Below are 13,609 nucleotides of genomic sequence, written 5' to 3' on the forward strand. Positions count from 1 at the left end.
GAATGAAATTTAAGAACCTGTACTTATAGTCCCTTCATAGATGTGAACTGAGAGAAATTGAGAACAACTCGCAAAAGACATCGACAATTTGAGCATGTATGTACAAGAATAATTCCTTAATGTTAAGCATGATTAGAAATAGTAATATTTGTACTGACAGGATAATATTTCTGTTCTAATTGATAACTAATTTCATATATAAGCTAATGTATTTACGCACACAATGACCTTTTTTTATGCTCAGTAAAAGTGCTTGATAATATAGACATCAAAACCATACAAATGAGTTTTTTTAAAGTTATTTCTGAAATATTTAAAGACATTACAAGGCAGTTACACTTACTCTTCATTATTTAAATACATAGCTTCAACATTTGATATAAATTAGTATTTCCCTAACTATGACAGTATTTGCATAAAAAATAATAACTTTTATATGCATAAAAAAGCATAAACGAAATTCTGCATTTATCAAACCTTGACATGCTGTAAACGACAATGACAGTGTAAAGCCGGGCATGCGTGCACATCTTAATGATAGTGTAAAGCCGGGCATGCGTGCACATCTTAATGATAGTGTAAAGCCGGGCATGCGTGCACATCTTAATGATAGTGTAAAGCCGGGCATGCGTGCACATCTTAATGATAGTGTAAAGCCGGGCATGCGTGCACATCTTAATGATAGTGTAAAGCCGGGCATGCGTGCACATCTTAATGATAGTGTAAAGCCGGGCATGCGTGCACATCTTAATGATAGTGTAAAGCCGGGCATGCGTGCACATCTTAATGATAGTGTAAAGCCGGGCATGCGTGCACATCTTAATGATAGTGTAAAGCCGGGCATGCGTGCACATCTTAATGATAGTGTAAAGCCGGGCATGCGTGCACATCTTAATGATAGTGTAAAGCCGGGCATGCGTGCACATCTTAATGATAGTGTAAAGCCGGGCATGCGTGCACATCTTAATGATAGTGTAAAGCCGGGCATGCGTGCTCATCTTTATGATAGTGTAAAGCCGGGCATGCGTGCACATCTTAATGATAGTGTAAAGCCGGGCATGCGTGCACATCTTAATGATAGTGTAAAGCCGGGCATGCGTGCACATTTTAATGATAGTGTAAAGCCGGGCATGCGTGCACATCTTAATGATAGTGTAGAGTCGGGCATGCGTGCACATCTTAATGATAGTGTAAAACCGGGCATGCGTGCACATCTTAATGATAGTGTAAAGCCGGGCATGCGTGCTCATCTTTATGATAGTGTAGAGCAGGACATGCGTGCACATCTTAATGATAGTGTAGAGTCGGGCATGCGTGCACATCTTTATGATAGTGTAGAGCCGGGCATGCGTGCACATCTTTATGATAGTGTAGCGTCGGGCATGCGTGCACATCTTTATAATAGTGTAGAGTCGGGCATGCGTGCTCATCTTTATAATAGTGTAGAGTCGGGCATGCGTGCTCATCTTTATGATAGTGTAGCGCCGGGCATGCGTGCTTATCTTTATGATAGTGTACAGCCGGACATGCGTGCTCATCTTTACGATAGTGTAGCGCCGGGCATGCGTGCTCATCTTTATGATAGTGTAGCGCCGGGCATGCGTGATCATCTTTATGATAGTGTAGCGCCGGGCATGCGTGCTCATCTTTATGATAGTGTACAGCCGGGCATGCGTGATAATCTTAGTGATAGTGTAGCGCCGGGCATGCGTGCTCATCTTTATGATAGTGTACAGCCGGGCATGCGTGCTCATCTTTACGATAGTGTAGAGCTGCGGATGCGTGATCATCTTTGCAGCCTGGCCAAACACTATACTGATGGCAGCTCGATTTCTGCATTTTAGTATTGAAAGCCCTTAAATTTTTTATTTACCGCTCTATATTCATAGTAGGTCAAGTCCAAAATACCTTTTCAGCAGATTAAGGGCAATTCCATGTTTTATTCAGATATGCCACCGAAATAAATAATAGAAAGAGCATCGAAACACGAGGCTATCTGATTTGTACGAGGGGGCGTAGCCCCAGAGTATTAATCAGATTGCCGAGTGTTTTGATGTTCTTTCTCTTTTGTATCATAGCCAAACATAAAAAACACGTTCCCTGTTGTCACAACATGAAACCCCGGCAAAAAAGGAACCAATGAACGAACATATGAATATGATATTTCTGTCGCTTTCCCTTTCTCTGCCGTCACAATATGTAAACCCCAGCAAATATGAGCCAATCAATGGGCATGCTCTGGAGTGCGGGTAACTAATACCTGCACTCTAGTTAACGCACGGTGCATGTATGTATACGATTTAACTCTGACACATTTTCAATAGAAAGGTCCTCAAACTATGATACAATAAGATGTTACAGCAATACAAAATGTGTTTTAGTAAGGATAAACTTAACAACTGAAATTTTGATGACACTGATAAGGCACATCTTGAAAAGTGAACCTGCGATGTTTTTGACGATGTCAAAATCGAATGTAATAATTATAAACGTTCGTCATTTTTAAATAACTAATTATCTGTTGTTGTTTTCTGATTAATATTCTCTGTTTAAAAAATAACAACATTAGGGTACGCTTCCTGTAAAATTAATTAAGATATGGAAAAAACATTAGAAAGCAAAATACAAGAAGTTGAAGACGATATAAATTGAATTGTCAAGAAGTTAACAAGAAAGTTGAAGATGATTATTGATATTTGTCATTTATCGGTTATCGGTCTGGTGCGCGATGTTTGTCCAATTTATCTAAACGCGTGACGGCGTTACAAACGTCTAAAGTGTGTTTATATTTCCCGCATTATATTTCCATGTGAATTCCTTTACAGCTTGAATATCTTGACGACGCGGTTATACTGTTCGCTGTTTCTCCATTGAAACCTTTACTTTGTGCTTTATTCTCTTCATTCCAGGAGCTGTAAAGGCGACACAAAACATAACATAAGGTCATAGTTGTGAATTTAAATTGTAAACAACTTGTTTGATCCTCACAATGAGTTTGTCTACTTAATTTAATAGGATGGTGTATAAATTTGGAGGGTATCTATAAGAGGTTTTATCTAGACAGGGATCTTGCTCTTCTATTGGATATAGCTGACATATCAGGAAACAACATTAAACATGCAAGGGAGGGCGCACGTTATTGAACTTTGTTAATCAACCTCTTAACATAAAATAACTCGCAACAAGTGGAGGACTTATAAACGATTAGTAGATGTTTATTTATTGTTTGGAAATATTTTTTTCATACCAGATTTCGCAGCTGAATTATTCAAGTGTTCATTATCCATTCGCTCTACAACAAAATATATTTAGTGAATTTGTAGAAACATAAACAAAGTTACGCTTATTTTCTTGCCAAGATGAATTCATATATTTGTTACTTTATGTGTATCGGTGCATTATCATGCATTGCACGTATTACGGCCATGTCACAGTGTTCCGTAAAGGTGCCAGTACCTGACATATCGTTCTGTGATGCAACAGGAGCGCTGGAAGAAAAGGTCGACGCGAACATTTATGAGACAAGCGGACGTGTAAAGGCGGTTCAAGACTTTCAATACGATGCTTTTGAATTATTTAACCATCAGCTGACGACGTTATTAGACGATTCAAAAAGCACGGATATGAACATTCATGATGTTGAAGAAGAAATTTTAACTTTAAAACGATTTGTGAGTCGTGTACTGTCGGACTCGGTTAACGACGAGATACCAGCAATCAGCGGAACGAGACATAAACGTGCTGCATCTGTAAATCAAACCCAACAACTTCTGAACTCGGCTAAAGCAACCTTCCAACAAGAACTTGCCAAAATTACAAATAAATTGGCCATTATTTCAAGTTCTATCGCTAAAGAAGCCGCTCAGACTACAGCTATACACACGAAACTTCTGAACGAACTTACTTCAAATCAACTAACACTAACGGCTACAGAGCAGCAATTAAACGCCCTTGATACAACAATCAGAAATGTCCTTAAAACAACAAAACCAGGTACACATGTAGTTTGTTATCATAAAAATATACTTATTCTAAAATAACAGTTTAGAAAATAATCATGATTCTCGAATTCCAAAAATGAACCAAGTCAAACGTATGATAGATAAGGGTAAATGTTAAATTATATTTAGTTGTAATATAATGATAATATAACAATAATGAATGACATATATAAGTTAGATAATTTAACGTTATTTTGCCGACAATAATGAAACAATAATTGGTGGGAACACCGGGAAAATGGAAAAACAAAATACATTTCATTGCTGCATGTTCTCTGTAAAGACTTGCCATGTATACATACTGCTGTTCTTTTGTTTTTACAAATATTCCCTGTTTATAAACCCCATGTTTGTATCATCTATGATGCTCTGAGAGAATTTGATTTATATTTGAATTATATCAGAAAGCATACCTTAATGATATGAATCAAATATATATCTGATATCATATTACCGTACTAGCAGCTATGCTACTGAAAAGAAATATTACCCAGGCGTATTTATATGCAAACACGTCGCATCACTGTCATAGCATCATTACGTTTTTTAAATATTTGTTTTCATGTTTCATTTGATGATGTATCATCACATTCAAATTTAGAATAATAGAATTTCACTCATTGAATAAAGTGGTATGCATTGTAGTTGTGATAACTTGTTAAAGTGACATGATGCTCATCTTTTTCATCTTATTGCCAGTACAATAATACTGAATTGCTTTCATCTGTTTAAATATATCTGATACAGTTGTTGTAGATTGACATTTTAATTTAAATCATGTTCTTTATTGATATTTGATAATTGATATTGATATGAAATGAATGAAAATACATGTGCTCAACACTCAACACAGATACCTACAACATCAGCAGTGGGTCTTTGTCCGAAAATTGCAATTTAATATTAAACATCGGGGACACGTCTAGTGTCATGTAGGGTCTAATGGTGATTTTATGCGAAACATATCTCAGCCTATACGAAAATAAAGAACAAGTTAAAATATCTAAATAAAATATTGATATAAAAAAGTTGAAACATTGTAGGTGTAGGCGGTGTGAGTCTGTCGGCAGTGAGGCAACAAATCACGGACCTGGTAATAAACGCCAGTGTAGCAGAACAAATTACACAACGACAACTAGACAACATCGAAAAACTGGTAAGAACAAAACATTTAAATAACACTAACTTTTTAGTGTGTCTGTGTATGTTGGGAGGTAAAAAAATACCTCCATGTGTTAATGTCAAGCGGTGACTTGAAAGCTACTTGGTGAAGAAAACTCTAATTTACCCGAGCATGCATCGAAAATAATAGAAAATACATGTAACAGTTTATTCATATCATTTATATATTTTTCAGAAATCAAGATATGTTATTTGTGTTTTCACGGTTGTATGTCTTTATGTGTTGCCTTCTTTAAATAAAGATTATTATTATTATTATTATTATTATTATTATTATTATTATTATTATTATTATTATTATATTGTTTTTGGACATTGACGGAATTTTCTTCATTGGTTTTGATGTTTTTGATCTCGTTTCAATGATTGAAAGAATTTCATTTGATTTCATTAGCTTACTGGATATGCTGACTATAGACAAAAGCAGTGCAATAGTCAGTTGATATACAGGGCATGTTTGTCTTTTTTAAAGCAGATTACCGACAATTACTTTAAAATGAGACTTTTTTCTTTCAACAAGCCACAACACGTAGGCGAAGTATTCCAGTTTCCCTTTCATTCCATTCATTATTTTTATCATAAAGTAATCTCAAATGGTTTAGAATAAACTGTGAATGTTAAAGCTATTAATATTGAAAGATGGACTATGTTTTGACGGTTTTTAGAATACCGAAGCTTCATATTTAATCATTTTTAGTGAAAATCAATGCAACCCAAAAATTCTGGGGTATCAAGTGGGAAGCTTCAAGGGCATCTTATAACAAAACTTTCATATGTTAACACAAACACTGTGATCGTATGGATATTTAATGTATTAACTTTTTAAAATATTTATTTCACGTAAAAACTGGGTTAAAAGAAGAAAAAAACTCGACGATTAAAAAAGATTTAGTTCAAATCTTTATGTCAAACTCGGCTGATAAATGCGGCCATGGTGTCGCTAAAATAGCAGAATTGTTTGGTCTTCACGCATTGTGTTTCGTCCACAGATATATGAGCCGCGTCACGACAAAACCAACATAATGCGTTTGCGACCAGCATGGATCCAGACCAGCCTGCGCATCCGTTTGCAGTCTGATCAGGATTCATGCTGTTCGCTATCAGTTTAACTACTTGTAATAGGGTTTGTAAGCGAACAGCATGGATCCTGATCAGACTGCGCGGATGCACAGGCTGGTCTGGATCCATGCTGGTCGCAAACGCATTATGTTGGTTTTGTCGTGACGCGGCTCATATGTACAAATTCTTTAGAAATATAAAACGTCAAGAAAATAAAGATAGCAGCAATGCTTTACTCGTGTATGTCAATGTTACAATAAATTATACTAATATTCTCTTCTAATTTATCATTAAACATGTACAACTTGAAATGAAACCTTGCAGATATATTCATGACACAGCGCCTTTAAACGATTAATATTGAAAATAAACATATTGCTTAAAGGATGTCCGGACCTTAAATGCTCTTCTCTAAATTCCGTTCTTCATTTCTGACATTATAATGTTGTGCTTCATAACATTATTGGCAATTTTTACTAAGACTATAAAATACAATAACACTTGCTCAACAATACAAAGGTCCAAGCCATTTGAAAACAACTTCCAGCATATTTCTGCTTCTCACTATTGTTCAAATACAGTAATGTTGATTGTGAGTTTCATCAAAATAATCACAAATGTGTCAATTTTACAAGATAACGATTTTCCTCCTTAAACAATCTGTTGCTAAATGAAATAAATAAATTTATAAAACAAATAAATTGTATATACTAGTTCGACTTGTAAAGGTTGAACAAGAAAACATGGGAATCGCACATCTCTTATGTTACTATTTCAGGAACAACAAATGGAGCGTAGTGAACAAGCTGCAGGAGCTAAGCTGACTTCTCTCGAGACAGATATTAGTAACCTTGACAACCGTCTCCCAAACATAACTCATCAAATTGCCAATCTGAAAGGTAATTGTGAGGTTTTTTTTTTAAACAACTCTTATAAATATATTTAAGTTATGGCTTTATTTAATAATTTCTTATCAAATTCTATTATTTTAATGTAATGAACACAAGAATATCAGTAGAAAAATTTGAAATAGCATAGATTCAAGACGTGTATTTCTTTGAAGATGTCCTACGTGTTCCCAAATGTTCTTTTTGTACGTGTCCTGTCCTCTATTTTTTTCGTGTAATTATTTCATTCTGTACATTTTGTACGTGTCTCCAAACGTTTTGGTCGGTATTACAAACATATATGCTGCGCATTATTAGTGTGAAAAGTATTTGCAATAGATTTGCATTATACTGCGTCACATGTCCGTGTGCGTAAAGAATCTCCCTGCGGTTTTTATCACGCAGATAGACTCTTCATGCCACATGTATAATAAGAAATAGAAATATATCACGACGAATCTGAAGGTTCATCTGTCATGGGATTGACATGTTTCAACTGTTGTTTAATTGGCTGGAAATATATTTGAAACTGTTTCATATAGCAAGAACTTCTTTTTTCCATAAGGATGCGTGTCATTACTTATAATAGAACGGACATACCCTCGGTTATCTTCCATTTATACCTGTTCATCTATAACTGAAATAGCTCATCAAAGACGCACACAAATGCGAACAAAGCAAGCAGGCCCAGTGAATAATTTCAAGTTTAAACATATGACCATGAAATCTCAAAATCAAAGAGACCACTGTGTTAATTTTTTTCTACAAACGTTTTAGTTACCGATCAAATCGACGTACATTTCAAGTAATTTGACAAATAAATGTTTTAGTCTTAGCAAAAGCAACTAACAAAATCCCTAAAGAACGTCTAAATCGGTAAAGTTGAAAAGGTTTCCGTTGTGCCTGTTCATGGGTTGTAGTGGTAAATGTAAAGCTAGTAACGTCCACGCCCCCTAGCACCGGCTTTTAGAAAACAGTAGTATGACAAGTCAACGGTGAAAATTAAAAACATTCACAAATGTGTTCAAGTCTAAAAAAAGAAACAAGTGGTTTATCATTTCTATAAAATGATTAAGGGTAAAAAAGAAAAAGCATTAACGCCGCGGTTTCAAGTATCTTTTTTCTATTTTGAATGGATTTTCTTCAAATAAAACCTGTAAGTATAATAGATCTTTGCTCGGTTGTTTCCTACTTTCTGTAAAACCTCTTTGCTCTGATTTCCGGTACTTTTTGCAATCAGCATTCCGATCTATTAAATTATCTCAGAAACATTAATAATAATGGAAATTCAGAGAGATACAAAACTTTCCTTGCAAGTGTTTATCAACTTTATTTGAAAAGTATAAAATGATATTCTGAAGTGGGCTTTACACAGACTTTCCCCTAAATGTCACGTGGGATTGTTAAAAATGTCATATATTCGGCGATATTCATAGTGGTATTTCGACAACAATTTGATTGATCAATACAATGTCTGAGTGATTAATTTTGTTATTTCTTGTAACAGGAGGAGAACGTATATACGAGGACAAGATTGGTACATTTATCTACAACACGACACATGACGTCGCTGATCTGACAGCGAAACAGGCCACTCTACAACAGGAAGTGACAAAGGTTTGATTTTATTTACATTTTTTTAAATTTCTTCCCCGAATTCTGTCCATTTTGCTCCGAATACTAGTTAGTTTCTGCTGAGCAACTGATTTAAGACAACCTATAATGCTGCATTAACTGCATCAACGCCAATACAATGTTTTCTGACTTCAAATAAGACTACATGTATGCATTTTCAGTCCGTGATTATAACTAAAGAACACGCGCTCTTTTAAAGAGTATTCTGTAAGTAAAGTAAGCGAGCAGTCAGATGGCTCTTTAAGAACAAACGAGAAAATTCATCCAATCCAACCATTTAGAAGTAATATCAAACTTTGTAAGAACATATAATTTTATACCTTACGGAGAATTTCTGATGATATTGTAGACCTTTAAGCAAAATTTCTCTTTTTTGGTATTCGTGTACCACGAATGTAACGGGTCTTACATAAAGAAATATCACAAAAAATAAACATAAAGCAAAGCACTTAATTGGCCTTATTATATACTTGTCACCAATAATTCTCGGCACGTGAACAAATCTCGTTCTACTGTCTACATGTATAAGTATTTTTTTATGCAATTATGTTGTAACCTTTGTTTATATTTGTCAAAAATTAATACTTCTCGGCAACGTTAACAAATATTTTTCCTTCTTTGACATTTGTTTCTTACATGTATAAGTATTTCTTATGCAAACTGTTACATATATCATAACATTTGTTCATATCGTTAGCAATACTTCTCGGCTAATTGTAACTTGTAACACTTTACAGATTTGACAATAAATTGTATGTTTACAATTTTATGTTAAATAAAATTTATGTTATGTTATGTTATATACTGAGAATATATATGTACCAATATAATTTGCTAAACGATGTAAACTATAAAGTGGGTCATCTTACTGTAAGAACAATTGAATTCATTCCATGGACTTTAATAATATGTACAACAATTGACACGTCTGCTCGCACCAATGACGGAACTGAGAGATGACATAGACAATGTTCATGGCATTAAAGTCTCACCGTGCACCCAAACGTTTACAATAATTGTAAGGATATGATAATGGTGAACAAATACCTTTACATTGACAACAGACACCGATGATAATGTGTTGTTTCTGAAACTTTTTACCAGGAAAAATATAGGTCTATGCATATAACGGTCAGTTCATGTCTTGATGGAGTCGTGATCGTGTAATTTGTTGTTATCTGGAACTCGGCAAATGTGGGTTTTTTTCTAAGCTAATCCCTCGGGACAAAGAAACTTTTATCGTTATAGCTACACGGTGCACTACCGGTCATAAAAGTTTAGTCAACCAGTTGCGCTAATTTTCGAAGCTATAACTGTAAAATTGCGTTTGCACCCAAAGATTTGCTGGGGGAAAAACCAAAATATTCTTAATCCGGAGTTAATCTATTCCGGAGTAGGTTTATTGATTACTCTGTTGTGTAAATGTGTTTTGATTATTTTGTACTATTCATTGTTACAGGCAGGTCAAGATGCATTCAGCGCAACAATGAAACTCGGGGCTTATGAACAAAATCTCACACAGTTCAGGTAATACTGCCAGCATTATTTCTACTTTAATCTTTCCCATGAAAACACAACACTAACAATACAATTAATTAAAATAGAATAAAAACTTTGTAAAAATAATAACACAAATGATAATATTACTGGTGAACAAACATTCACAATAATTGTAATAATATGATAATGGTAATTGGTTAAGCATATCTTAAATATAGAGAAATTAAAAATGTCACACATACACTAAAATATTATCAGTGTCATGGACTTGCAGTATTAAAGAGGCTGTCCTTTATCATTTCAAAAATGCCATCAGTCGATCGTGTTACATCATGTCGCGCGATTCTTTAGTCGAATATAAGAGACGTTGCATGGTGGAATACCGATATATTTCTATCATAATTAAGTAGAAAAGCATTTTTTTTGCATAAAGAGCGCCAAAATAGTATACAAGTGTTCAGGTTTTTTCTTCTTCATGTTTTTATTTTCTTTTATTGAGATATTAATTTCATATATTAAAAGAAAGGTTTTCCACTAGGTTACAGAAATTCGACATTACAAGCTGATCAATGATGATTACCTTTAATACTTCTATAAGTTAAGTTGGAATGTGGAAATTTCATAAAAAGTGAGTTCCCATGTCCCCTTTACTGTCGCCAATTTTCAAAAAAAGTAATATATATTAATGAGCCGCGTCACGACAAAACCAACATAATGGGTTTGCAATCACCATGGATCCAGACCAGTCGCGGATGCGCAGGCTGGTCTGGATCCATGCTGGTCGCAAACCCATTATGTTGGTTTTGTCGTGACTCGGCTCATTTATTTTATTTTCAGACATAATGTTGATGGTATCCAGAGCATAGTTACGTTCATTCAGCCAATCCAACAAGCTCAGAGCGGACAAATTCTTCAATTAAAGAAAACTCTAGCAGACAACATCCATGTTATGCAGTACGCGTTCGGGGTCCGTTCTACACCACCTTGATATAAATCTGCTAGTGTTTCAAAAAACAAACTGTTTACTTAAATGACCCTTCCATGAAGTTGTTGTATATTTTCTAAATTATAATAAAGTTGATTAAGGCGAGACAAAAAAATTGTTTGAATGTAGACAAACCGATAAAATAGAGAAGTTCTTACGCACACAAATATTTTAACACACTCACCTCGATAATCAGAATTGTCTTCTTAAATCAAGAAAACAAATTTATCACAAAATTTTAAATAATTCTTACCTGTAAATAAAAAAACAGGCTAAGTTATGAATATTTGTTCTTTATAAGGTGGTGTCTCTTAGAAATCAACTTTTATTCATTTGTTCTTTTTATATTCATGATTTCTTATTTAGCTGGCCTCATTCTGTACATATGTTTGATTGACCATTAAAAAGAATTTGATGTGAAAATTTTCCCCATTAGCAACTTCAGATGTTAATAATCAGCGTCAGGTGACCTTACTTTTTATATTAGGCCTATGCAATAATACATAATGTTTATAACTGCTGATATGCCTGTTACAATTATATCAACATTAAAATAAGCATCCATTTTTGGATCGGGGTCAAATTTATTTTAATCAACCTTTTGAAGAAAATATGATCTTGGAAAGTAATTAACAAAAGCTTTCCAGAAACTTTCTGTACCTTCTGTCATTTCAAGGAAACATTGAGACCTCTAATGATAATCTGTCCAGATTTCGAATTTAAAATATGAATTTTGACCACACTAATCTTTGTGATATTTAGATCAGCCACGGTCATTTCTACACAATTAGGGAACGGGATGTTTATAAGGAAATTTCTTCCCTTTGATTGTGTTTTACGTCGCACCATCACAGTAAATGTCATACGGCGACATTCCAGCTTATCTAGTGGAGGAAGACCTCAGGAGTCACTCCATTATTTCAAGCACCCAAGTACAACCACCCACGTTATGGCGGCGTGGCCAAATGGTTAATGCGTCGGTCTAGTAATCTAAAGATTCCTGATCGCTTGGGTTCAAGCCCCGTCAGGAGCAAGCCGTTGTTTCCCTGAGCAAGAAACTTTACATTCATTGCTTAGTACTGGTTGGTTCCAGGTTTCAATAAGCTTATACCTTCCAATGCAACCGAACTAAAACAAGAGCCATGTTAACATGGCCATCCCCCGCCGAATGTGTTTGCTCATTGGAAGAATGTATATGTAGTAGAGCAGAATAATTCAATTTTAAGAGGTCTTTTGGTTATGAAAACGGATGGCTGAATTAATTACAGATTTGAAACCTATGTGAATACTGATGGCTGAAAATAACAAAGGGCAATAACTGAAAAATAATGTCGGGTAGAGTTATCATTCTTGTGTGCTGAACATCTCCTCAATAAGTTCCATCCACCTATGAAGTTTCAAGTTGATACCTTAACACTTTTGAGATAAGTTCCGGACAAAAAGTATGGAAAAAACCTCAAAAATTACAAAAAGGTTGCAAGTTATCATTCTTGCGCACAGCATTCCTCCTCAATAAGACAAATCCACCTATGAAGTTTTATGTTGACATCTCAAAGACTTTTTGAGTTATGCTCTACTCAGGTGAAAAATTAAGTATGAAAAATAACTAAGGGCAATAACTCAAAATTATGAGAATAGAGTTATCTCATGTGCATGAATCCTGAGTGGTATATCACTTAGTTCATGTGATTTCAAAGCTTTGAGTTGTGCTCTGGACAATTAGAAAGCAAATTGCAAATATGCAGGCGAGATATCATCTTGTGCATGCACTCCTCCTCAATATGATCTATCCACCTATGAAGTTTCAAATTGACATCTCAAATACTTTTTGAGATATGCTCTGGACAAAAATGTCGGCTACTTCTATACCCCCCCGCCGGATGATAATAAATTTGTATAAACTAACCACCGACGTTCCGTAAGCTAGCTTCCACAAAATTAGGAAATTTCCAATTTAATCTTAATCTCTTGCGTTTAAGCCACCAACACGCCCACTAAGCGATGGTACTTGCCAAATAGCTAAGCTTTGGGCATCAGTCAGGTTTAAATAGGTCTATTAATATCAAGTGACAAATATTGACACATGTTTCGGTTAACATAGCAATGCTATATGCAAAATATCTCAACTCTTTGCATTTTAATTTCACACAAAAAGACTTGTGTGTTTTCCTTTGAAAGTTTTGACCAGAGGAAGTCCAAATTTGTGCTCTGTATATCGTCCGATTCGATTATGAGGAACATTTCTGCCAGATAATTTCAATTTTCTTTGATTAGTCGATATGGAGCAGAATTCAAACAGACTGTGACCTTGACCTGAGGAAGGAAGGTCAAACCTGCGCAAAGCACATTGCCTCATTAAG

General features: G+C 34.9%; 2 protein-coding genes across 2 annotated transcripts; both read left to right on the top strand.

The window, feature by feature from the left end:
* Window positions 1–518: 518 nt before the first annotated feature.
* On the top strand, window positions 519–1,844 carry LOC132729360 (uncharacterized). Its single transcript, XM_060715129.1, has one exon. The coding sequence runs from the start codon at window positions 519–521 to the stop codon at window positions 1,842–1,844; it is 1,326 nt and encodes a 441-aa protein (XP_060571112.1).
* A 1,049-nt stretch (window positions 1,845–2,893) lies between these two features.
* Window positions 2,894–11,495, top strand: LOC132729358 (uncharacterized). The gene is made up of 6 exons (XM_060715124.1): window positions 2,894–3,993; window positions 5,045–5,157; window positions 7,021–7,141; window positions 8,637–8,746; window positions 10,224–10,291; window positions 11,102–11,495. The coding sequence occupies exons 1-6, from the start codon at window positions 3,360–3,362 to the stop codon at window positions 11,250–11,252; spliced, it is 1,197 nt and encodes a 398-aa protein (XP_060571107.1). The 5' UTR covers window positions 2,894–3,359; the 3' UTR covers window positions 11,253–11,495.
* The last annotated feature ends 2,114 nt before the right edge of the window (window positions 11,496–13,609 follow it).

The sequence above is a fragment of the Ruditapes philippinarum genome, unplaced genomic scaffold (genome assembly GCF_026571515.1).
Source record: "Ruditapes philippinarum isolate M1 unplaced genomic scaffold, ASM2657151v2 ctg3895_1_1_1_1, whole genome shotgun sequence".
NCBI lineage: Eukaryota > Metazoa > Mollusca > Bivalvia > Venerida > Veneridae > Ruditapes > Ruditapes philippinarum.

What these genes read in the sequence shown, in the direction of transcription:
- LOC132729358 (XM_060715124.1), top strand. Translation starts at nt 3,360, where the DNA reads ATGAATTCATATATTTGTTACTTTATGTGTATCGGTGCATTATCATGC. An exon ending in CCTTAAAACAACAAAACCAG is followed by an intron (nt 3,994 to 5,044) that starts GTACACATGTAG and finishes GAAACATTGTAG; the next exon opens with GTGTAGGCGGTGTGAGTCTG. An exon ending in CAAAATCTCACACAGTTCAG is followed by an intron (nt 10,292 to 11,101) that starts GTAATACTGCCA and finishes TTTTATTTTCAG; the next exon opens with ACATAATGTTGATGGTATCC.
- LOC132729360 (XM_060715129.1), top strand. Translation starts at nt 519, where the DNA reads ATGCGTGCACATCTTAATGATAGTGTAAAGCCGGGCATGCGTGCACAT.